The sequence below is a fragment of the Helicoverpa zea genome, chromosome 31 (assembly GCF_022581195.2).
Source record: "Helicoverpa zea isolate HzStark_Cry1AcR chromosome 31, ilHelZeax1.1, whole genome shotgun sequence".
NCBI lineage: Eukaryota > Metazoa > Arthropoda > Insecta > Lepidoptera > Noctuidae > Helicoverpa > Helicoverpa zea.
In genome coordinates this window covers 10,202,467-10,227,805 of record NC_061482.1, presented here as the reverse complement: position 1 = coordinate 10,227,805, position 25,339 = coordinate 10,202,467, and the positions used below count along the sequence as shown (strand labels likewise).

The 25,339-nt window shown below is 37.9% G+C and overlaps 1 protein-coding gene across 3 annotated transcripts in view; it reads left to right on the top strand.

Moving 5' to 3' along the window:
• Positions 1-6,135: 6,135 nt before the first annotated feature.
• The window catches only part of LOC124644798 (titin), a 105,489-nt gene continuing 86,285 nt past the window's right edge, over positions 6,136-25,339 (top strand). For all 3 annotated transcript variants that reach the window (XM_047184369.1, XM_047184370.1, XM_047184368.1), the window contains exons 1-8: positions 6,136-6,506; positions 18,117-19,776; positions 19,866-20,095; positions 20,193-21,557; positions 22,001-23,857; positions 23,944-24,087; positions 24,414-24,815; positions 24,914-25,312. In XM_047184369.1, coding sequence (XP_047040325.1) covers positions 6,350-6,506; positions 18,117-19,776; positions 19,866-20,095; positions 20,193-21,557; positions 22,001-23,857; positions 23,944-24,087; positions 24,414-24,815; positions 24,914-25,312 — 6,214 coding nt within the window. In that variant the 5' untranslated portion in view covers positions 6,136-6,349. The remainder of the gene's footprint in view (positions 6,507-18,116; positions 19,777-19,865; positions 20,096-20,192; positions 21,558-22,000; positions 23,858-23,943; positions 24,088-24,413; positions 24,816-24,913; positions 25,313-25,339) is intronic.

Here is a 25,339-nt window from a genome sequence, read left to right as displayed (position 1 = left end):
AATAGTTGCTATGTTATTACTAAAAAAACTTTTTTTTGAAACCAAACTGCAGAAAAAAATGCAACATCCTATTTACACACGAGCGGTGGCACGGAATCGGTTGCAGATTACCCGCGCTAATCATGTTTACGGCGAAAGGACGGACGCTTACATTGTTGCTAGACTAATTAACGATTTACCCTCAAAGTTACGCGAAGAATTAACCGTCAAAAACATTAAAATAAAACTAAAGTCCTACTTTTTATCAAAAATATGATCACAAAATGTAATGATTTACCCAATTCTATAGTAATAATTATACTTAATAAGTTAGTAATTACTTACTTCAGTTCTGTTAGCAATAGAACACCTATTGTATTGTTATCTTTAAAATAATTAGGTATTGATGTGTGTATGTATGTAAGTATTATCTTAAACCCGAGTGGTTTTTTCAATGCTTACTTAACTTAATATTGTACATTTGTTTTTTAACGTTAAATAATGGGAAAAAAACCCGACAAAGACTGTCATTTCTACATCTGCTGTTAGGAGATTAAGAACAGTTGTTGTCGAGTTTAAATTACGAAACATTTATTGTACCTATATTTAGACAGTCTAATTATTTTTGGCGCAAAATAGTTTTTGTTTTCGCACGCAGCAAGAATTTAAAACGTACTTAATATAACTGATATGTTTAGGAGAGGAAAGTCGTCCTTCACTCTCTCATTTCACTGTCCGTAGTTTACCACTACTCTTCATTCACATTTACCACTCCTACCTACATATGTAACTTTATACGAAAAAAATAACAAAGACCAGTTGGAGACTAACCAATACAAAACTATTGCTATATCTAGTTAGCAGGTCCCCAAACTGCGATTGTTCAACTTTTTCCGGCTTTTTCAGTTCGTTAGTGGAGAATTTTACTGCAGGCGGGTTTTTGTTTTTAAAATAATATTTTTGCGCATTGTCATACCATACAGTTAGTAAGCATTGTCGGCCGGTCGACCCGATGGTAGGCTTTTTTTTAAGTAATGAATCCAATGTTTTTAGCCGGTCTGATACCAACTAAATACCAGATCTTTTACCACTCATCTCCATACGGATTTATGCGCCAAAAAAACTATCGGCCGACTAAAAAATCAGCAGTACTTACCCGCCCACTCTAAAGGCAAACGTTTACATCAAAATTCCTGATCTGGCTCTTAACCTAATAAATCACGACTGAGTGGATTCTGTCGGTGGCTCATGGAAATTGACGCGGCGCTCGCATCATGTTTACCAGCAGTTGACAGTATTAACTTGCTGCCTACAACAGCTTCTCCGATAATTGAGCGTCGGGCCGTGGTGTTTTAGCTGGTTATTACTATTAGGTTATTCAGGCGGTATATGCTTCGTAGCTCAATCGTAATTAATTGTACGTCAAGCGCATTGCAGCTTCTCTCGAACTAAGATGTCCTCAAGCGTTGGTAATGCCATGGAGCTGCTAAGTGATTAGATGTGATTACTCATTACTTATCTGTATCGTGTTTATACTTCTATATTTACACTTATTCTTATATCTCTATTTCTATATTCTTGTTTCTTTGTACAAGGCGCTGTAACTATTGAACCGATTTCAAAATTCTTTCACTGTTGGGTAACTCGTATATCATACCCGAGTAACATAGGCTACCAATATTATATCCGGGTACAAGCAGTAGGTAGTACACATGGGACTCGAGCAACAACTAGTTCAAGATATCCCAGCCAGCACAAACCTTTTGAGTAAGTTTTGTTTAACAGCAGACATAGAAGCTAATTGCAGAAAAAAACTACTGTAAATAGCTGATATGGCGCTTACTCAGACGTTATTCAAGCAATTTGGGCACAAAATATACTGCTATTAGCTGTGTAATAGCAACGTAAAAGATGAATAAGTTTTGAATAATTGTACGACAAGCTGAATATCTTTTGCATAAAAAGATTTTGTTCTTTAACACAAGTACTACAGCTCTTTTAGCCAGATGATGAGTGAATGATGAATGAACTGGTATTGACTGGTTAAGTCCTTCAAAGCTCAGATATTCAGATCATACACAGCGTTTAGCTTATTTCAGGTATATTTTAGCAAGAAGTTGATCAAATTAATATTGACAAATCCGAACAGCGTTATAAGACGGCGACATATTCGTATTATAAATTTTACCCTTATTTGGCTTGATGAAAGAAATTGTAGGTGCGCATGCAACTTTACCGTGTATATATATATATATTTCGTGTAAATTTTTCACGCGCTACCAGATAAGCCGGGTTTTGAAGAAATAAACAACATTTCTTCTAGTTGTATGTTTTTACGTGTAATTTTTTTTTTTACTTTATTTCAATGTAAAGGTTTAAAAATAACTCTGTAAAACTTTTTTAAGAATATTATAATTATTTCGTTATTAAACTTGAGTATTTGAGTATATAATTCCACATCATTATAATTAGGTTATGTTGTTCGATAATGGCGACGAACATTCTGAATAAAATCTGATTGCACAGCGGCTTATCGTCTAATGTATGCATAACAGACCATACGTGTCCACTTATTAAGTTGTGCTCTGGTTAAAAGTGGACTGCACTAAACATTTTTCGACAACTGTTCTATAATAACACACATTTGTACTGTAAATCAAATAATTAGGATTCAGTAAAATAATAATAAAAACCCACATTATAGGAAAGCTATATAATTTATTAATTTTAGTTCTTATCAAATTCAGATAATTATAGAAGATTCCGATGAATTGAGAACCTCATTCTTTTAGAAGTCGGTTAAAAAATATTACGATACGAAAAATTACATACCTACTTAATTATAACTAATCATTGTAGTACAGAATTCATAATAGTACGATACAAATAAATACGTATAGTAGGTACTATATACCTACTACAAACGTGCGACGCATTTTCACGTAGAACCACTACAAAAATTAGCACAGTCAGCCGGTTATATGCTGACTAACGTTCCAGAACAGCTCTTCTAGCTTAAAAATGTCTACTTCTCATGAATACTCAGCAAACTTCTGCATCAGAATCTGTTGTTAGCTGCACATGACGGTAATTTCGTACTCAAAGCGTCATAAAGTAGTTACAACAGCTATCTTTATTTCTGTTAAGTTACTATATGCTTCATAACAGAAACAACGCCTATTTTATACAGCAGCTGAATAACTGTCAAGGTGTAGTGTGTAGTACAACTAAAAGAAAACAGAATATAGCTTATCCAGTGTCATGCTTGATAATGGAATTTTATACCAATGTTATACAAAAGATTACACGAACTCTTGAGTAACAGGTCTTTTTATGATGATTATTCAGTTTGAAGAAATAAAATCCGCAAATTACTAAACTAATTCAGCTGATAGCATTATTATAGCAAAAAATAACTTTAATACATAATTTCGTAATACACTCAGCTTATATTCATATATAATAAAGCTTAACCCTGCATAGAGTTAAATTCTTGGCCAGTTATCTGACTTGTGTGCTGCCTGGGATACTCAATAACCTTTGTTTTGTATGAAAAGAACTAATCACTTAGGACTTAATGTAAACAAATAACCGTTAAGGTAGTTCCATAATTATGATGAATATGATTTTCGTAAGGATGTTGTAACTGACCCGGATTCATTGCTCTCGAATGTATTTTTAACACATAAGTAGGTTGTTGCACTATTACCACGAACCAGCTGTTAATTTATCATAATCCTGACGAAAGTATGTAAAAATCGATTTGAAGATAATTATTTTAACTGATAACATCAGTGCGACGGTACCATATTATGGTAGCCAATTTTTAAGATACGCTGCGATCCTTTGAATCCATGGATCGACCGCGTCAAGCGTTGCTTAACTTTATGATCGATCGATCCGCACGCCTGCCACGAGCTCGTCCATTGTTAATATGAGTCTTGGATAAAATTCCACCATATTAAATAAAGTACCTATCGACAAGCAGCAAGTAAGACGATTATATAAAGCGCGAAATCATGTTTTCAATTTTAATGATAAAATTATGGGTGAGATGAAAATATCTGTCTGTTTTATTTATGTAACAGCTTTACGGAGGAAAATGGTGCACATGTTGTTTTTATGAAATTTGGCTATGTTATGTTTGATCGTAATTGTTTTGCAAACTGCTTACACAAAAAAAATGATTAAGGGTCCGTTGCAATGGCGTTTTTGATTTGACATTTTGACTTATCTTCGACATCCAATTTAATAATCTTCGAACGATGTCCCGGTACTGAATGTTCTGAAGTTAGTATTGTTAGCAGTATTCTTTTTCATTAAAAAATTGCTCTATACTACACTAGAGATATAATAGAAAAAATATATAATATAGAATATAGAAAAAAAAAATAATATAAAATATAGAAAAAAAAATTCTCTATACTACACTAGAGATAAAGAGAAAAAAATATTTTGTTTGTTGGTACCCCGAACTCCTGAGGGGCCCCGAAACTCCTGAACCGATTGGAAAAATTATTTCATTATTGAGAAGCTACACTGTCACTGAATAGCTACCATACATTTTATCAACCTTCCTGTTCAATCACACTATCTAATCATAAAAAAATCGGTAAAAAAACTTTTAAGTTAAACGGTTTTATCTTATGTGCACTGAAAACTAGAAAATAAAAAAAACTGTTACTTACCTATAAACCTACGTAGGTGGTCCCGGTCATATTAGACTAAAATAAAAACGTGGGGCCCATTACCTAACCATTGCTGTAATACTTTCTTCTAGAGGTATATACCTAATAGGTGTGGATTGCATCGACTTACTATAATCGTAACTGGAGATTTTGACAATCAATAAATCAGCCGTAGCGGCTTCACCAGCGAACGCCGAGCTCACGATCTACCAAAGTATAAAGATATGCTTTGCCATAGGTAGGATTTCAGAGGGCCCCACGTTTTTATTTTAGTCTAATATGACCGGGACCACCTACGTAGGTTTATAGGTAAGTAACAGTTTTTTTTATTTTCTAGTTTTCAGTGCACATAAGATAAAACCGTTTAACTTAAAAGTTTTTTTACCGATTTTTTATATTCTAGTTTTTAGTATTCAATGAAGATGCCTACCGAATATTCCTCATTATATATGGGTCAGCAGTGGTGAGGGAATGCCAGACTCTTACTGACTAAAAACCGTTGTGTTTCGTCGTAGGCCTTTTATGTACCAGGACCACGGTAACTCTTTCGAACAATCCCGCAGCCCTGGCCCTGTTGGACCCCGCTGGGGTTGCTGACAGTATTCTACTTGAGTAGCCCTTTCATTTGATACCCATATTGAAGGGGTTGTGGAAAAAATATGTAATCCGCCATTTTGTACCGGCGGCCATCTTGGATTTACAATGTTATTGATATTACTATATTGTATTGTCATCGGAATTGAAGGTGTGTACCAAATTTCAGATCAATCTGACAACAGGAAGGTACTTAAATTTGAATTACAAAATTTGACCCAAGAATAAATAATAAAACAAACAGGATGAGCTAAATAAAACCGTTTAATAAAAACGCACAACTCCGTTGCGGTTTTGATTGGATAGGGAAAGCGACTTTGTTTTATACCTACTATGTAGTGAAGCCTGAATATTTGCTACCAATTAAGTATAGGCTAAAAAACCTGTCCCAGGCTCAATACTCCGATCTATACGGCTACAATCGATGGTGGTTCAATGTTCTTCTTTTTCCCTGGAACTCTCCAAGTCTCCACTACTGAAGGTGGCTGCTCACATCCCCGCCTTTGGTCAAACGGATCCTAATCTCATCTCTCTCGAATGCTCGACAGCATTGATTTCTTGAATTGCTAGATAACTTGTATGTTGGGGTTGTCTTTAGTTTCCTGTTGCTAATTTGTCATGAAAGCACGTGGGAGTAGTTCCTTAGTTACCGATATAGTGTGTTGTCAGGAGAGTGCATTGTTTTGTTAGGTTGTTTAGCAATGCAAAATGTGCGGGTGTGAGGGGGCCCGGCGCCCGCGGAGTGGGGCGCGTGCGGCAGGCACGCGGGAGTGCGCTGGGCTCGAAATAACCCGTCGTATTTCGGTCGCATGCCCCCCGCCGCCGCCCTCGCAGCGCCGCCGGCGCAGCGCGCGTTGCTCTCACACCGCACTATCCGCTAACTATTCGCAATCGACCGACGTCTTGGATGTTGGACTTGGGTTATAATGACTTGACTTCTGCTAAATGAACCCGTGTACTAGTATAAGTTTTTCGCAGTGGCGTAATTATTTCTTAATACACGAGCGCCGAAACGAGGATTGTTTTTCGATAAGGACAATTAGCGTCGAGTGAGAGTTTTTTGTGCGTTGTGCTGCAGTGGCGGCAAAATGGAGAAGCAGTCGAGGTGGTCGGAGCAGCGCTCCGAGCAGCGCTCCGAACAGCGCGTGCAGCAGCACACCGAGCGGCGCGAGCAAGTGATGCAGCAGCAGGAGCGCGTGCAGCGCACTGAGCAGCACTACACGCGCCAGATGCTCACCCAGCAAGGTATGTGCCACACCTCACACACCGCTCATGTGTATTCTACCCGCACACGATACCAAGCTAATTGCATTGTACCTAGCTTTAAATTAAATCTAACCAATATTCAGTAATCACAGCTAATGCGAATATTTTGATGTATTATGATCCTGAAATTCATCCCATTGTACGGAGGCTGGAGCGCGGCGGGCGCTCGGCGCGCGCGGCGCCCACGCGCCAGCCCCAGAATAGCCGCACTATCTCGCTCGCGGTGGAAAAGCGCTATGCACAAATAAAGTTACGCACCAGGAAGAAACTAAAGACACTCGCAAGCGGGTCGCCCGCGGGGCAACTCGCGGTCGGGAGCCACAGCCACCGACATGACCCACTTATGCACTTCCACCCAAAGGCGCGTGTCAAAAAAAAACTATGCGTAATGATTGTCCACTTGCAATGAAAATGCAGCGAATGTATTTAACAAAAATATGAAAAGAGTGATGATGGCTGAACTCACAGCTGTTGACACTTCGTTTCTGGTACAACCCCGAATTAAAACTTGTGCGATATTTTCAAAATGTAAGTTAAACGGACACCAGATCGGAGTGATCATGGCGTGAGTTCGCTCGTCTCTCCGTTAAGGTTGCAGTGCGAACTTGTTTTAGCATTAAGAACTTGTTTACTTATAAGGCGCAAAGTCTTATCCATACATGGAATCTGAACAAATATGTTTCCATTCAAGGATTATTTTTTCCCAATACGTATGCAGCATTTGACTTAAACAAATATATTGGCCAGACTATACACTCACCAATGTACATCAACAATGGAACACGATTGGACACTAACATTTAACTTTACAATATTAGCATGTTAGTTTGTAAGACTACACCTATCTAATGTATTTGAATCCTACATATTTGGGTATCTAGATTGCTAACAGTGTTTGCGTGAGGCAAAGTTTCACAATATTTCGCGATTTCCAGAAATAAAAATGAAAACAGCTCGTCTCGAAATTCGATTACGTATCGTCAACAAGCTTAACATTTATATCGCGCGGGATATCGGTCGCTCTTTGTAGACTTTTACGAGATTTGGCATCTAAACAAGAATTCTTATTCGTTAATTCTTTCTATTCTTTTACGTTTAATGATATGTCTGGTCATACCTATATACACCAGTACATGAAGATTCATATAATAAAGAGGAGACATACATAACCCCCAGTTGTACAAACTGACCGTCTTATGGAATTATGTAAAACTGTAAGTGGGCATCACACGCACATTGTATTCAGCTGTATACAGCTGTGACTCACTCGTGAAGTATACTTAACGAAAATCATGTCTTTAGCATTTCTGTCTTCAATTCAATCAATCAACTTTAATTTTAATAACTACCCACCAAATTAAAAAAATAAACTCGCTACGTTACGAAGGTATTGTTCAAGAAATTTTCATCGGGAAAATAATGCTAATTGATTTTATCATCTCGTAGCCACTATTTTATTTTATGTGTCTAGTTTATTATTGAATAGTTCCTTTATCTGGCATAAATCTTTGAAGCATAGTAAGGTCACGTTAGCCATACAAGTTATTGCATCGTAACTGAATGAAAACCTAACGTGTCGAGTTTCAAATCCATTCGATAGGAGTAAGTGGTTACAAGTCAACTTGCTAAATATGACCCAAACAAACTGAGTGACCTTTCACGTAAAAAGTGTAAGCTCGAGGTAACATATCAATAAAAACACAACAGAGTCTCCTCGACCCATAATAACAGTCCATACGAGAAGTGCATCCGACGTAACAGGGCGTGGCGCATTTACTAGTTTTTACCTCGATTGCTTTAATTATCGGTTTTCTATTTCGACGTACACTGAGAACTGAAGAATAATAGCGTCATTAGAGTATGACGTGAAAAACGCCGGTAAAATGGCATCAAGCAACGTTTTCACTCTTCGCGTTCGACGTTCAATAGAAACGGCATAAAATATCTATCTCATTCACTTTTTACAATCGAACAAGCAGTATCAATGTGATGGCTGAATGGATTCAATCGATTATTTCATTAAAAAAGTACGATTGGTAACATGATGTATCAATATGACGTGCTTTTGTCGGAATAAAAAATAACCGGCATCGGTTGTAGCCGTAGTTGCATCGAGGCTGGTCTGGCCGTGCGTATGTGCGTACATTTTGTGCCGGGCGCAGTGATAGGGGCGCGTGTCGGCCAACGGTCGGCGGCGCCACAGCTAGATGATCATCTCAACGTGTTGGCGTGTTCCGTCTAGCGCATAGCTAGAGCGTGCTCACCAGCCATTATAACGTAACATGGTAACTGTAGCGCGTCGCGGTGCCTGCCGCCCGGCCGCCCTCAACACCTCTCCGACAGAACATTATTATACGCACTATAACTAACACAACAAATGCACTCGTGGTTACCTTCAGCGACCACAACAACTCTTGTTGACAATGATATGATGGAAGTTCTAATGGCACAGAAAACATAATTTCTCTTAATAAAAACAAAACAAAGGATGACAAATGACACTCACGTCGGTAGTTTACTTTCAAAGCTATCAATCTATGACGTTAAATGTCGACGTTTACATACGTATAAGAAACAAATTATTAAGATACATCACGAGGAAAAATTTCCAACGTAATGGGAAAATAATATTCGCATGGTTCAATGTGTTCAATTTCCATCCCGCGAGCGGTACAGTGATTTAAATTTCACAACGAAAGCGCAAGTCAAAACTTTCGACCACGTTTGCTCTCAGAGATGGTAACAAAAGTCGATAAGAAATTATGCACGACGAACGCTACTTTGATTCACTAACAAAGCATTAGAAAACACTTCTTGCTCAAATGGTCATTGTTTAATACAATGCGATCATTTCATAGTATGATGTGCCGTAAAGAAGATGGATCACAATCCATACAAAATTGCCCCACGTCCTATAACAATGTGACGTATCTCAAAAAAAAGATAAAAATGTTTAAAAAAATAATGCATACTCTTTAATTTATTTTTTTTACACCTTCATACGAAAAAAATGCTTTAAAAATTGTTCAGGCGCTGTTAAGAAAACATCGTTCATAGAACTATTTATGGACTATTTTATTAAATTATTTTTTGTTCGATAGGGTATACCTCACAGGTGGTCCCATAATCATCAGGTCAGGATCTGATGATGGAAACCCTAAGAAATCCATGGCAACTTTTGAAAGTTGTAGGCATGCGCAGGATAAAAGCTTGACTATAAGATGTATGTCTTATAACAATATGCAACAGTGAAGGTTTGGAGCTGACCTGATGATGGAGACGAAAGAAGGTCGAGGGAACTCGACAACCGAATATGTAAACTACCTCGTGTTTGGACTTATATTATTTGTATTGAATTGACCCTTGCAACAGTGAAGATTTGAAGCGACTTGATGATGGAGACCAGAGAAGGTCGCGGGAACTCGACAACAAAATATGTAAACTACCTCAGCAGTCGGTGTCTAATGGATGTACCTAAGTTTATTTCCCCACCGACTTCATTGTTTTTTTTTGCTTTGCTTTTCAGTGACAAGCACAGTTGTCACTATCCGCATAAGTGGAAAGTTCTCATCAATACGAATAATATAAGCCCAAACACGAGGTAGTTCACATATTCAGTTGTCGAGTTCCCTCGTCCTTCTCTGGTCTCCATCATCAAGTCGCTTCAAATCTTCACTGTTGCAAGGGTCAATTCAATACAAATAATATAAGTCCAAACACGAGGTAGTTTACATATTCGGTTGTCGAGTTCCCTCGACCTTCTTTCGTCTCCATCATCAGGTCAGCTCCAAACCTTCACTGTTGCATATTGTTATAAGACATACACCTTATAGTCAAGTTTTTATCCTGCGCATGCCTACAACTTTCAAAAGTTGCCATGGATTTCTCAGGGTTTCCATCATCAGATCCTGACCTGATGATTATGGGACCACCTGTGAGGTATACCCTATCGAACAACAAAATAATTTAATAAATTAGTCCATAAATAGTCCTATGAACGATGTTTTCTTAACAGCGCCTGAACAATGTTTAAAACATTTTTTTCGTATGAAGGTGTAAAAAAAATAAATCAGAGAGTATGCCATATTTTTTTAAACATTTTTATCTTTTTTTTGAGATACGTCACATTGTTATAGGACGTGGGGCAATTTTGATCCATCTTCTTTTCTCACTAACAATGTTATAGACACGGATGTTAAGTTGACACGCAGATAAGTCACGATTCGTAAAGTATTCGAAAGCTCTAGAGTCACACACTACTATAGATAATGAAATCACGGGCTGTGTCGGGTTCAGCGTTCGCAAATAATATGTAACAGACGAGACAACACTTACTGTACGGATAGCACTTTTACGGCGCTTATCTCCAAATTTATTATCTGAGTTAACAGTTAAAAATGAACAAGCCGAGGCAACTTTCGCTCCATGCCGTGATGATTTGCTTATAGACTATCTCGGTGCGTTTTTTAAGATTAAATTTATAATTGGTGGAGGCATTACATTAGGCTATTGTTTAAGTGGCTTGGTAACGTAAAGTCAGTAGCATTTTTTTTCACTGATGTAGACAAAAAATGATCAAGAAAAAATGCTCCAATTTGTAAACACAAACCAGCATCAATTAAGTAAGTACGTGTTGATTTAATTAACTATGAACACATGTGTGGCCTCAATGAAAGCGACTAGCTATAAAACTTTATTGTCAAGTTTGATTCAAATATTTACGTATTCATTATTTTGATTTTGTTTTCTGATCGATATCTTCTCCGCTTTACATTAATTACATTATTACTCAAGAAAACTGGTAGGGATAGTACACGGCAAACAAACAATTAAACTTACAGTAATATTAGAGTTGCCATTAGCATACTCAAATATTATTTGGTAAAAACAATAGTGGTCTTAATTAGCTAATTACGACTGTACACAAACATCAATCAGTACCAACAAAAGCAAGTGCTTACTTATAAATCACATTTGTTATCTTCTATACTAATCTATATAGCTATACTAATATAGTAAGTAAATAGGATAACACTTTTGTTTGTTTGTACCCTGAAACTCTTTCACTGTTACTTACGGAGCTACACTATTTATTTATTTCGAACATAATTTTAAGAGAGCATTCCGAAAGGAAATTCATTTATTAGGGTTCCGTAGCCAAAATGGCAAAAACGGAACCCTTATAGTTTCGTCATGTCCGTCTGTCCGTCTGTCCGTCTGTCCGTCTGTCACAGCCGATTTACTCGGAAACTATAAGTACTACAGTGATGAAATTTGATGGGAATATGTGTTGTATGAACCGCTACAAAAATATGACACTAAATAGTAAAAAAAAGAATTGGGGGTGGGGCCCCCCATACATGTAACTGAGGGATGAAATTTTTTTTTTCGATGTACATACCCGTGTGGGGTATCAATGGAAAGGTCTTTTAAAATGATATAAAGTTTTCTAAAAAACATTTTTCTTAAAGTGAACGGTTTTTGAGATATCAGCTCTCAAAGTCGTAAAAAGTATGTCCCCCCCCTCTATTTTTATAACTACGGGGTATAAAATTCTAAAAAAAATAGAGGTGATGCATGCTAATTAACTCTTTCAACGATTTTTGGTTTGATCAAAGTATCTCTTATAGTTTTTGAGATAGATTGATTTAACTGTAATTTACGGAACCCTTCGTGCACGAGTCCGACTCGCACTTGGCCGGTTTTATTATAGAATTTTGTATTGAGTAAATACCAGCATAAATTGTTAGCTTATTGTAATCAGTTATAAGCTATAATTAAGTATTAGTAAACATTATACCTAAGTCGTAATTTGAGTAAAATCCGTTCAGTTGTTAATGCGTGATTAATAAGCAAACATCCTAACTTACTCTGAACAATAGCATCACTGCACAATACATATATACGTAGTTCAAATTATACCCCAAACACCATTAATAAACAAATACTAGATAATAGTGTTTTGACGAAATAACCCCCGAGTGGTTCCATTTAACGTCGGTGCAGCTTTTCTTCTCTGTCCATGCAACTGATTTTATTGATGACACCTTACAATTAATTAACAATGATTTTTATCAAAGAATAATAGTATATTACCTATTTGATATTACCACGAAACAAAGAGAACTTGGATAGATACCATAAAATCATTTAAGTTTGTAACATGTCTAGTGTATTTCTGTTGTCAGTCTAAACCTTAAATAATTTTATCCGTGTGCGCTCGTCACGAACAAGTTAGCTTTCTCCTGAAGATGAGTTATGATAGCGTTCAAACTAACTTGGATATCACATTACCGATACTTCTTACAGCATAAACAAAGATTTGTATTCCTTTATCTACCTAATGTTCCACAAACTTAAAAGGTTTCAAGCTCAAAGCTTTTAACGTTTAAGAATATAAATTGCAAGGAAAAATGTTTAGTAACATCTTTTATACCAGAGAAAGAAGATTGTAATAATAAGCAATGCACTTTATACGCAGTTGGAAATGGATTACCGAGTCTTTCGAGGGAATTGAGAGTATGATATATTAGACTTGGTGTATTCTTCGCCATATTTACTTACCTACAGTAATCCTTTTTATATCAACAAAAACAGGGTCAACACTTAGCCTTTTTGGTCAAGTTCTTAATTCAAAACGTAATAGGCTTACACCATAGAGTAATTAGAATTTGTGTTTGAATAAAAAGCAAAAGCGAAAGTAAGAATCGTTTGGTTTTTACCGACTTGACACCGGGTCGCGGGGTCAACTCGAACTCTTTTATGTAGTGTTGTAGTACTGGTTAGAGCCTATCTCTATAGGCTGTGCTTTCGACGTGTTGCTAGGTACCTACGTAATGTAATGGTGAATATTCGCGACGCTCATGTCCATTAAAAAGAAGGCTTATTGTAACTGCATCTGATAGTTTTCCCTTACGACCTAAATTGATTGGTGTTCTACTAGGTAATACTGCGATATCAACCATAAGATTTAAGAGACTTAGCCGTACAAATATTTCTTACAATTATAACTAACAAAATATGCAAAAGGCCGTGTTCAAGAACCGTGCAAAGTTAATAAGTATTTGTATCTATCGAAACATATTTTGATATTCATATTTATTTCTCGTAAACACATTTGTCCAGTTTCTAAACAGCCGTTAATCATTACCCTAATGATCAAACGTAGTTTAACTACGTAACGTACTTACCAATATTTACATTAACCAGATATCGGAATAGTGTACGTGCAACATTAAAATAAAAACCCTTATTTTTTATCTTTCTATGTCTAGATAGGTATAATGAGCTGATATTACTGATCTGCGATAAAAACAACTGTCTTACTAAACGTTAAAGTTACTTACATTATAATCGACCTGCCTCATTTTCATAAATTATCGTTGCAACTGTCAGTACTTACACTCGATCGCTATAACAGGGCGTAAAAAGGCCACATACCTACAAGGCAAGAAGTATAAATAAAAATGATTAAATTAATTGGTATTAAGAAGCGGTCTGCAATTTCTTTTACGCGAGGCAAGTAGCGGGGCCAGCAATTATATCGGCTGTAATAACTCTGATAGCTGCCCGAGATACCACTGAGAAAAACATGAAATTTAAAAAAGGTTGAATTATTAAAATACAAGCAAAAAATGGACGCGGAGATGCTCTAGTATGCATAGACAAGATGATTTATGTAAGTTTAGGTGGATGCAAAAAAGGAAGCTGTTTTACTAAATGTAACGCGAAATTCCGCGTGAAAATCGATTAAAAATTATAATTTCAATATATCAAAATTGAGCATTAATATCAGTAACACGGGGACGCGGTCGTCAAAAGAGTAGGTACAGACACGGACTATCCAATAGCCTAGCAAGGAGAAAAGCAAGTCAACCACTTGATTGTCATAGGTAATTTTTAAAACAACTCTCTTTGTAACTCTGTGACATTATGCTATTATCTATACATATCTTTAAATCTATAGATTATTGTTACCATTGAATTACCACTATTGTAGAAAACGTTCCTGCGAGGTATCAATGACCTCAAAATTACAATGCATGCATATGTAACATTTTAACAACATTAAGTTTTGTAGAAAGGTGCTTGAGTTAATCTCACGTTACGTGGTGCTTGAATGTATGTATGATTCATATCGAGGGCCAGTGACCATATGGCGCGCATTGGTTCAGGCTTGTGGTCCGAATGCCGGCGACTCAACGCTTTGGGTCAAGCATGGCTCAACAATGCCCTATTAACAAGCCAAGCTAATTCGTGCAATTGTTACATTTATTAATAAGATGTCAAACTTAGATAATGTTCGGTTTTGTGAGCTGTAGTCAGCGTGGGAATGTGTTCCTCTACCATTGTTTTATATTTGATGCCATTGTTGATTGTGATCGTCACTTGTTAGAAAACATCGAGTTTTTCAATAGAAGTGTCGATGGCATATTTTACTTAATGTGGTGAAACAAAGCTTTGCCTAATTTATGTGGGAAGTCTCCATATTTTAAATTGATATAAGCATTTTTCTTCTTAATGAGAAGATAAGGCAAAACAATTTGAACTACTTGTAGGTGACCACCGCGGTCGGTTCGTGGTTCCGGTACGGTCTTCAGCAAAAGCTAAACGTCCTTTAAAATGTTATCTAAAAATAACCAGAGTTGTATGTACCTTAAGCTTTTTATTATAGTACATTTTTATTATATGTAATGTTAGTTAACGGAATATTAAAGTTCATTGCCGCTATTCAAAAGTAAAAGTGTAAGTAGTTCAACTTGCATGGCTGACGGTATCTCATTGCGGTTTTACACCTATGCACTCGATTTTAAGGGTCAACCGAGAACTTATTTATTTGTATTGAAATACAGTATATACTGCGAATGTTATATAACGTGTGCATGCACCATTATTCATTTATACTCATGTTTTTAAATCATCATTAGTGTATTTAAGTTTCCTTTTTAAAATGGTGTCTAGTAGCCGATTTCGGAAATAAATTGCACCTTGTCTTTACATATGTACGTACATAATTAATATTAACATAAGGTTAATGATTGCACAGCTGCGAACATTGAATGTGAGTGATTTATAACATTATTTCATGAATTTGTATGCTTCGGCGCGATGTTATTGTCGTCTTTGGTCGTTTGCCAATCGGGACTGAAAGCATTCATTATTTTCTAATTAGGTACAGAAACATCTTACAAGAAACCTACGTAATAATTTTGATTGTGACTTCACTTAAAATATACACTTAATAAAATCGAACCACGAGAGATAAACCGTATTATATTACTTTATAGAAGAAATAAAGGCGTTTCACATCGCATTGTTCAATATTACCTGAAAAATTATATAATAAGGTACCACATGACCTTGACCTAAAAAGCAAACCTTGAATGTTTGTATTGTAATAACTATGTCACTATAAACATATGGGTGCCACATTTTTATTGTGTACCCTCTTCGGCACATTGTTCTAAATGAAAGCGTTATAATTTGCTTTCACATTGAAGGCAAAGAATTATTAATTTACTAAAAATTTTGACCGAATTTTCAAATTTGTCTTATAGGCCTACCTAGGATTATGTAGCATGATACAAAATATAAGTGCGGACAAGTTTCACCGATGCCTGTTTGACATAACACCAGCAGAGCAGAACCGGTCCTTGTCCGGACTGTATGTCCGACCACTGCCTGGTGCCCATACCTAACTGTTCTTTTGTAAATACACCACCGTGCAAATGTAACTTACGTTACTAAGCTCTAAATAAAACCACAGTTTTAAAACGGTTTTAAAAAACGTATTTAAGAATATGTGGAGAAACGAAAGAGTCCACCAAAATGGTGATCGTAACAAGATCCGAGTGGTAGATACTAAAATAGATGCGCGAAAAGAGCTCGCTCGCTTCGTCACTCCCGTGACTCACGCGCATCCAATACGAGCAGAGCTGGAATACCGACGCGCGCGCGTTCCTGGAACTTTGATATTTATCACACGACTATTTACGAACATGGACAACTTACATTAAAACACAAATCTGAACTAAAAGTAGTTTATCATATAGCCATGCAACAATTTTCGTTCTAGCTAACAAAAAGTTGACTTCCAAAGATGCCCACTCTCTTTCAGTGAAAAAGTTTTGTACATTTCAAGTCATCTTATTGACTTGATATACGAATATAATTAACAGCAATGAGCGCTATGAAAAAATTTTAACAAATAAGAGTAGGTTTCCGGAGTAGGTACCTTATTTCTATTTACGAAATAGACTTTCTATTGATTTATTTCTGTTTGATTCACTGAACTACTAGAAATACTATTAAAAATACACATGAAGATACTTCTTCAAATAAATTAAACTAACTAATAACACACAAAATGTTGCAACCGATAACATATTTAAGGTACTTACGTATTTTTACCCATTTTGGGTAAGTCGGGTGAAAATAGGTTCAAGATGTTAGATATGTGAATACTAAGCATGTATAAATCGATCTCAGTGGCGTGCACTTGGAGAGGCCTATGTCCAGCAGTGGACTGCGATAGGCTGATGATGATGAAGCATGTATGCTGATTATGCAGGAAGATTGAAGACATCATGTATAAAAAACACTAAAAAGCAAAAAAAAACTATTTTTAGGTGCATCGGCCTAGAATTCGGTGTCTAATGGATGTTACTAAGTTAATTTTGCCACCGACTTCTAGGCCGATGCACCTAAAAATAGTTTTTTTTTGCTTTTTAGTGTTTTGGGAAGTCGGTTTAATTTTTTTGTAAAAAAGTTTTTTATTTAAAGCTTTTCAGTGATACGTATAGTTGTCACTATCCATACAAGTGGGAAGTTCTCATCAATACAAAGAATATAAGTCCAAATACGAGGTATTTTACATATTCAGTTGTCGAGTTCCCTCGACTTTCTCTGGTCTCCATCATCAGGTCAGCTTCAAACCTTCACTGTTGCAAAGGTCTTGTCAATACAAATAATTTAAGCCCAAACACGAGGTAGTTTACATATTCAGCTGTCGAGTTCCCTCAACCCTCTCTGGTTTTCATCATCAGATCAGCTCCAAATCTTCACTGTTGAATAGTGCTTTTAGGCGTACACCTGAGTATCAAGTTTTTACCCTATGTATGCCTACAACTTTCGAAGGTTGCCCTCGATTTCTCAGGGTTTCCATCATCAGATCCTGACCTGATGACTATGGGACCAACTGGCAGCTATTCCGAGTCGAACAAAAAAAGAATCACGTAAATCGGTCCATAAACCTCGGAGTAATCGATGTACATACATAGAAAAAAAAAAATATATATATATACCGGCCGAATTGATAACCTCCTCCTTTTTGGGAAGTCGGTTAAAAACTGTTATTACCTAATACATATATTAATTTCCATACCTATTTGGCATAGCAAATTGAATCTTGTGCGCTTTGCGTCACGTAAATAATTTTAATGACTAATCATTTTAAGGTTACACACCTGTTTTATACTTCTACCCATCTTACTAATCTAGATTAAGTTTAGTGAAGTAACGACATCCGTTTTTTTAATATGATGATAATGCTAATGAGTTATGTTAATGGTATCTTTTTATTTGTTGCAGTTGAATCTGCTGGCGATCGCTTGCCTGTCACATTAGGCAGGCCTGGCGAACCTTCTCCCCCAATCTTTGAGCAAATCTTCAAAAATGCAAGGTTTGCGCAAGGCGGAAATGCAAAATTCGAAGGAAAACTTAGAGGCAATCCTACCCCCGTTGTATCGTGGACGAGAAAGAAAGCTCCACTGGTGGAGTGCAATAAGTATAGTATGAGCTACAACGAACAAACCGGTGACGTGTCCTTATTAATTAAACAAATCGGGCCGGGTGATGAGGGCGAATACACATGCACGGCTCGCAATCAATACGGCGAGGCTATTTGCTCCGTGTACATTCAGCCTGAAGGCGTCCCGGTGCCCGCGCACCAGGCCTCGCAGCAACAGAGCTACAGGCACGTCAGTGAGAGCGTGGAACACAAATCGTATGGTACACAGGGGTACTCCACAGAACAGTCCAGTAAAACACAAAAAGTCGCATACACCAATGGCACTGACTATTCATCCACAGAAGATTTCAAAGTGGACACCTTTGAGTACAGACTTTTAAGGGAAGTATCATTCAGAGAAACAATTACTAAGAGATACGTGAATGAAAGTGACACTCACATCAGTACTGAAATTGACAGAACGCTTGGACCAGTGTCACCACCCAAAATTGCACAAAAGCCGAGGAATTCTAAACTTCAAGAAGGTGCTGATGCCCAGTTCCAGGTACAACTATCTGGTAACCCGAGGCCGCGCGTGACTTGGTTCAAGAATGGACAACGGCTTGTTAATACTAGCAAGCATGAGATTGTCACTACACATAATCAAACGACTCTTAGGGTAAGGAATACACAAAAGTCTGACTCTGGCCATTACACTTTATTGGCTGAAAATCCTAATGGATGCATTGTCACATCAGCTTATCTTGCTGTTGAATCTCCGCAAGAGACGTATGTGCAAGATCAAAGATCACAGTATATCATGGACTCTCAACAAACAGGAATTGAAGAAAGAGTAGAAATTAGTGAAAAAGCTCTCGCTCCGCAATTTGTAAGAGTCTGCCAAGACCGCGATGTCACGGAGGGCAAAATGACGCGATTCGATTGCCGCGTCACAGGCAGACCTTACCCAGAAGTCACGTGGTTCATTAACGATAGACAAATTCGAGACGATTATAATCATAAGATTTTAGTAAACGAATCAGGTAATCATGCGCTTATGATTACAAACGTCGAACTTAGTGACAGTGGTGTAGTCACGTGTGTAGCGCGCAACAAGAGTGGAGAAACATCTTTCCAGTGCAGACTAAACGTCATCGAAAAGGAACAAGTAGTTGCACCGAAATTCGTTGAACGTTTCAGTACTTTAAGTGTTCGCGAAGGAGAACCAGTTATTTTGAATGCACGCGCAGTTGGCACACCTACACCACGGATCACATGGCAGAAGGACGGCGTTCCGATAATACCCAATCCAGAGTTACGAATTAATACCGATGGTGGGGCCTCGACGCTGGACATTCCTCGAGCCAAGGCGTCGGATGCGGCATGGTACCAGTGCACCGCCCAGAACGTCGCAGGCTCCACCGCCACTCGGGCAAGGCTCTACGTCGAAGTACCAAAAGAGCCTCCGCCTGAGCAGAAGCGTCTGCACTTGCCGCGGCCTACAAAGATTATCGAGCCAGAGTAAGTTTTTGATTGAACATAATAATACACTTATAACCATTTTATGATTTTATAAAGAATACTCGTATTTATATGCCACATTTTTACAGACCTGCTCCTGGACCAGAAATCATTTACTTAAGGCACGTGGAAAGGGCAAGACCTTACATTCCTCCTGGTGAGGAAGATCGAGTTTATCCTCCACCGCAGTTTATTGTGCCACTCAAGAGTATTTCACAGATGGAGGGTGGCAAAATACACTTTGAAACGAGGATAGAACCGGTTGGCGACCCAACGATGAAAATAGAATGGTTAAGAAATGGACAAAGTATCGAAGCCAGTAAGTCTCTAACCCTTACTTATCGATTATATATATAAATATATATTTTGAAACATAATTTTAATAGAAACATACTAACGTAACCATTAATTTTCAGGTTCTAGGTTTACATCAATTTTCCGGTTTGGATATATTTCTCTCGACATGCTCAGTCTTAACATTCAAGATACTGGAGAATACACTTGCAGAGCAATAAGTGCAACAGGAGTTGCAGAAACTAAGGCTATGTTGCAAGTAACTCCAAGAGCAACCATCGAAAGAACAAGCCAACACCCAGAGAGCTTACAATATATTCAACAGTTGGAAGATTATTCTAGATATCAGCACCAAGAGTCAATAGAAGAACAGATTTCGCAGAGGCCACAATTTATAAGGCCTCTTCAAGAGCTTGGTGAATTACAAGAAGGCAGAAACGCCCATTTCGAAGCTCAACTTACTCCAGTCAGTGATCCTACTATGAGAGTAGAGTGGTACAAAGATGGTAGACCCATTACAGCTAGCTCGCGAATCACGTCAATCTTCAACTTCGGTTACGTCTCCCTTAACATCATGCACCTACGGGCTGAAGATGCAGGTTCGTACACAGTGAGAGCTGTAAATAAGTTAGGTGAAGCCATTAGTACCGCTTCGATCAGAGTAGCTGCTAGGAGTACAGTTACTGCCGATCTTGGCATACCAGAACAACGACGATACATTGAGAAGACTGAGCAATTGGAAGCATATCAGCAACAACAACACCAAAAGTATTATCAGGAAGCACCTGAAAGCACTCAGAAACCGGAGTTCAAAACACCAATTAAGGATCAAATCAATATTAAGGAAGGTGGGTTCGCTCATTTTGAAGCTCGCCTCGAACCAGTAGGTGATTCAACTCTGAGAGTTGAGTGGCTGAAAGATGGGCGTCCTGTTGAAGCCAGTTCAAGAATAACTACATTCTTTAACTTCGGATATGTCGCATTAACAATCAAATCTGTGACCATACACGATGCTGGTCACTACACTTGCCGAGCTTATAATGCTCTTGGTCAGGCAGCTACCAGTGCTAACCTAACCATAGTAACAAAGAAAGATATTATCGCCGAATCTCAACATCCAGGTGGATACGAAAAAATTCAACATCTTGAAGATTCCAGCCGATATTCAAGACGTGCTGAGGAAGAAGTGAGGGTTACACAAAAGCCTCGATTTTTGGGACCATTGAAGGGTACTAATAAAATAGTAGAAGGGCAAAGCGCTCACTTTGAAGCAAGAGTAGAGCCACAAAGTGATCTGACTATGACTGTAGAATGGTATTTTAACGGAAAGCAGATTAAGAGTGCTAATCGCATTCAGACGTACCATGACTTTGGCTACGTAGCATTGGATATTGCCAGCGTTCGCTCTGATGATACCGGAGTTTACACCGTCGTAGCCCGCAATGCAGCTGGAGAAGCCCAACTGAGTGCTTCTATGACAGTGGAAAGTAAGTATTACATAAATTGTTTCTTGTTTAGCTGCATTCGACAAACCTGGATATGCAGTTGATACCTGAAATATTACATGATTTTATAGTTATTATTCTGTCTATAAGAACTATTTTGTACCTTGTATGTAAAGTTATTTTTATGCGAAAACTTCATCAACTCGTAATCTCTATAAATAACAAAAATCTCACCTATTCAAACCAAATTGTTTAGACTTTGTTTGGACTATTTAGTAGATGATCTACGTGAAGTTTACACAAAATCCGTAGAAAGGTTCCTCATTTATACGATGCGAAGCGCGGGCTGGCCGATAGTAGATCATAGTTTTGAGAACTATTGTAATCTCATGTTCTAACTACTACATGTAGATAATAAGGTCTGAATAATTCTGTTATATGAAAATGCTGTTGTTTTATTTAAATAACGATTTAATTTATTACAGCACGATCCAGTATTGACACGTCGAGTATCCACCGTGGTTTATACGAAAAGACTAGGCACATTGAAGAGTCCAAGTTTGTGGAACCGATGTATGAGATTGAAGAAATCTCCAAGTCTAAACCAGTTTTTGTTCAACCTCTATCTGATCCAGCTCCAGTATCAGAAGGTAAAAATATTCACTTAGAATGCAGGTTGGAACCCATGGGTGATCCGACCATGCGCGTGGAATGGTTCCATAATGGAAGAGCCGTGACAGTCGGCTCAAGATTCAGGACTTACTATGACTTTGGATTTGTTGCACTCGACATCATACACGCAACATCTTCTGACTCTGGAGAATATACCGTGAGAGCTGTAAACCACCTGGGATCCGCTCACACATCCGCGATGGTTCGTGTTATTGAACGATCAGATATTCTAACTGACACGCAAAATGAACAAGCTGTGGAACAAATTCAAATGCTGGAAGATGCAGCGCGTAGATCCAGACAAGTACATGAAGATATTACTGTGAGGCAGGCACCTCAATTCTCTAGAGCTTTACATAACATTGAGACTGTTGAAGGGACCAATGTGCATTTGGAGTGTAGATTGCAACCGGTTGGTGATCCAACCATGAGAGTAGAATGGTTCTGCAATGGAAGACCGATTAAAACAGGACACAGGTTTAGGCCGGCCTATGAATTTGATTACGTTGCCCTAGACCTTCTGAGTGTCTATCCTGAGGACTCAGGTGTATACACATGCCAAGCTACAAACCAACTTGGTGAAGCCGTAACTTCTTGTGCTTTACGAGTAATTGCTAAAAAAGATCTTATTTTCGAGTCGCAACACCCATCAGGACTAGAAAAAATCCAATATTTGGAAGATGCCTCACGTTACAAGAAGAGTGAGGTAGTTGATGAGTCCATAAATATAAAACCTCGGTTTATTACAAAACCAAAGTCTATCGATAATGTTGTTGAAGGTCACCATGTTCATTTCGAATGCAAACTTGAACCAGTGACAGATTCTAACCTGAAAGTAGAATGGTTCAAAAACGGGCACCCCGTGACCATTGGGCACAGATTCCGCCCGATTCATGATTTTGGCTATGTCGCACTTGACATAATTGACCTGATTGCTGAAGACACCGGTGTTTACACATGCAGAGCCGTCAACCTCGTCGGTACTGATGAAGTCAGCTGCAGATTGACTTGCCGCAGCACTGCAGATATAGTCAGAGCAACACAAAATGAAGCCGGTCTTACACAAATTCAATCACTTGAAGATAGGTCTAAACATCACAGGACCGATTTCGTTGATGAGGTTACTACGCAAGCACCAATATTTACTACCTCACTGAAAAACATTGAGATCAAAGAAGGCCAAAGAGCTCACTTCGAGTGCAGGCTGATACCTGTTTCAGATCCTACTATGAAAGTAGAATGGTATCACAACAACAAACCACTAAAGAGTGGATCAAGATTTACGGAAACCAACAACTTTGGTTTTGTTGCTCTTGACATTATGTCTTGCCTACCTGAAGATTCCGGAACGTACACCTGCAGAGCTATTAATGCTCTCGGTGAAGCAGTTACATCTGGAATTGCTATTGTACATTCTAGAAAATCAATTTACTTGGAATCGCAGCACGAAGGAGCTCTTCCAAGACTTAACCAACTAGAAGATACTTCTAGATATCAAAGACACAGTGCTCAAGATGAATCTATTACACAAGCACCGGTGTTTACAATGCCTATGAAGGACATACGAGTAGCTGAAAACCAAGCTGCTCATTTCGAAGCAAGGCTCATTCCTGTCGGTGATCCGAAACTCCGAGTGGAATGGCTACGCAATGGCGTACCTATTGAAGCTTGTAAGTATCCAAAACGTAAATAACATTAGATTTACTGAAATACAGTTTATTGAAATCAATTTATCAATATCAATTTATTTTTTCAGCAAACCGCTTGACAACTATGCATGACTTTGGTTATGTTGCCTTGAATATGAAATATGTAAATCCAGAAGATTCTGGAACTTATACATGCCGTGCTATCAACGAACTAGGTGAAGCTGTAACATCATCTACACTATTCGTTCAATGTAAGTAAAGCTTTTTGTTTTATTTTTTTCATCAGACTATGGCACCTTAATAAAATGCCACTTCCAATTACGCGTATCCCCGGTATGTTCAAGTATTTATCTGTATCAATCTGTAATCTTTACACTATTTAATTTTACGTATTAAACGGTAGTTAAGTAAGAAAATATTTACTGACTGTAAATTAATTCTAAGTTTTCTCGTGTAAATAAGTTGTAATTCTTATGGAAAATAAAGATATCGCAACAGTCAAACAACATTACATACATAATAATTAAAGCTTCAGTAGCCTTGAGATATCATTCAAACTATTTTATTTTAATTTAAGCTAAAGCATCGCTTCAACTGGAGTCTCAGCATGAGAGTGCCTTAGAGAAAATCCAGCAGTTGGAAGATTCTTCTCGCTACCGACGCAGAGAGGACGTCGAAGTAGCCGTCAATCAGGCACCGAGATTCATCACACAACTGAACGGACCATCGAGGCTTGTAGAGGGCCAGAGTGCTCATTATGAATGCCGCATTGAACCCTACCCAGATCCAAATATGCGGGTAGAGTGGTACTTTAATGGAAAGGTCCTTCAAAGCGGCCACCGTTATCGCACAGCTTATGATTTCGGATTTGCTGCACTTGATATCTTAACAGTATATGGAGAAGATTCTGGTGAATATACTTGCAAGGTTATTAATAACCTGGGCCAAGCCACCTCTTCAATCAAATTGAACGTGCAGTGTGAGTATCAACAACTGTGTTACTTAGTATCCTTTAACATAAAATCCCGATTACATATTATAAAATATTAAACTAATATAAATATTTTTTTATTGCAGCTAAGGAATCCATCATAAGAGATACACAGCATGAGAGTGCTCTTGAAAAGATACAGTACCTCGAAGATGACAGTCGCTACAAACGTGTAGTTCGGGATGAGAGCTTCGTGGCTGAGAAACCACAATTCGGAAAGCCATTGAAAAACGCTGAAGTTAGTGAAGGCAAGCCAGTACATCTGGAAGCTACCCTTACTCCAGTTAACGATCCCACTATGCGTGTGGAATGGTTCTGTAACGGTAGACCTGTACAACAAGGTCATCGATTCAAGACAACATACGATTTTGGTTATGTTGCGCTAGATATTCTGTATGCTTACGCTGAAGACAGCGGCACCTACATGTGCAAAGCTACTAACGCTGTCGGCGAAGCTGTCACCACTGGCTCTGTGAAAGTTGATGGTAAGTAATTAAAAAACAATACTCAAT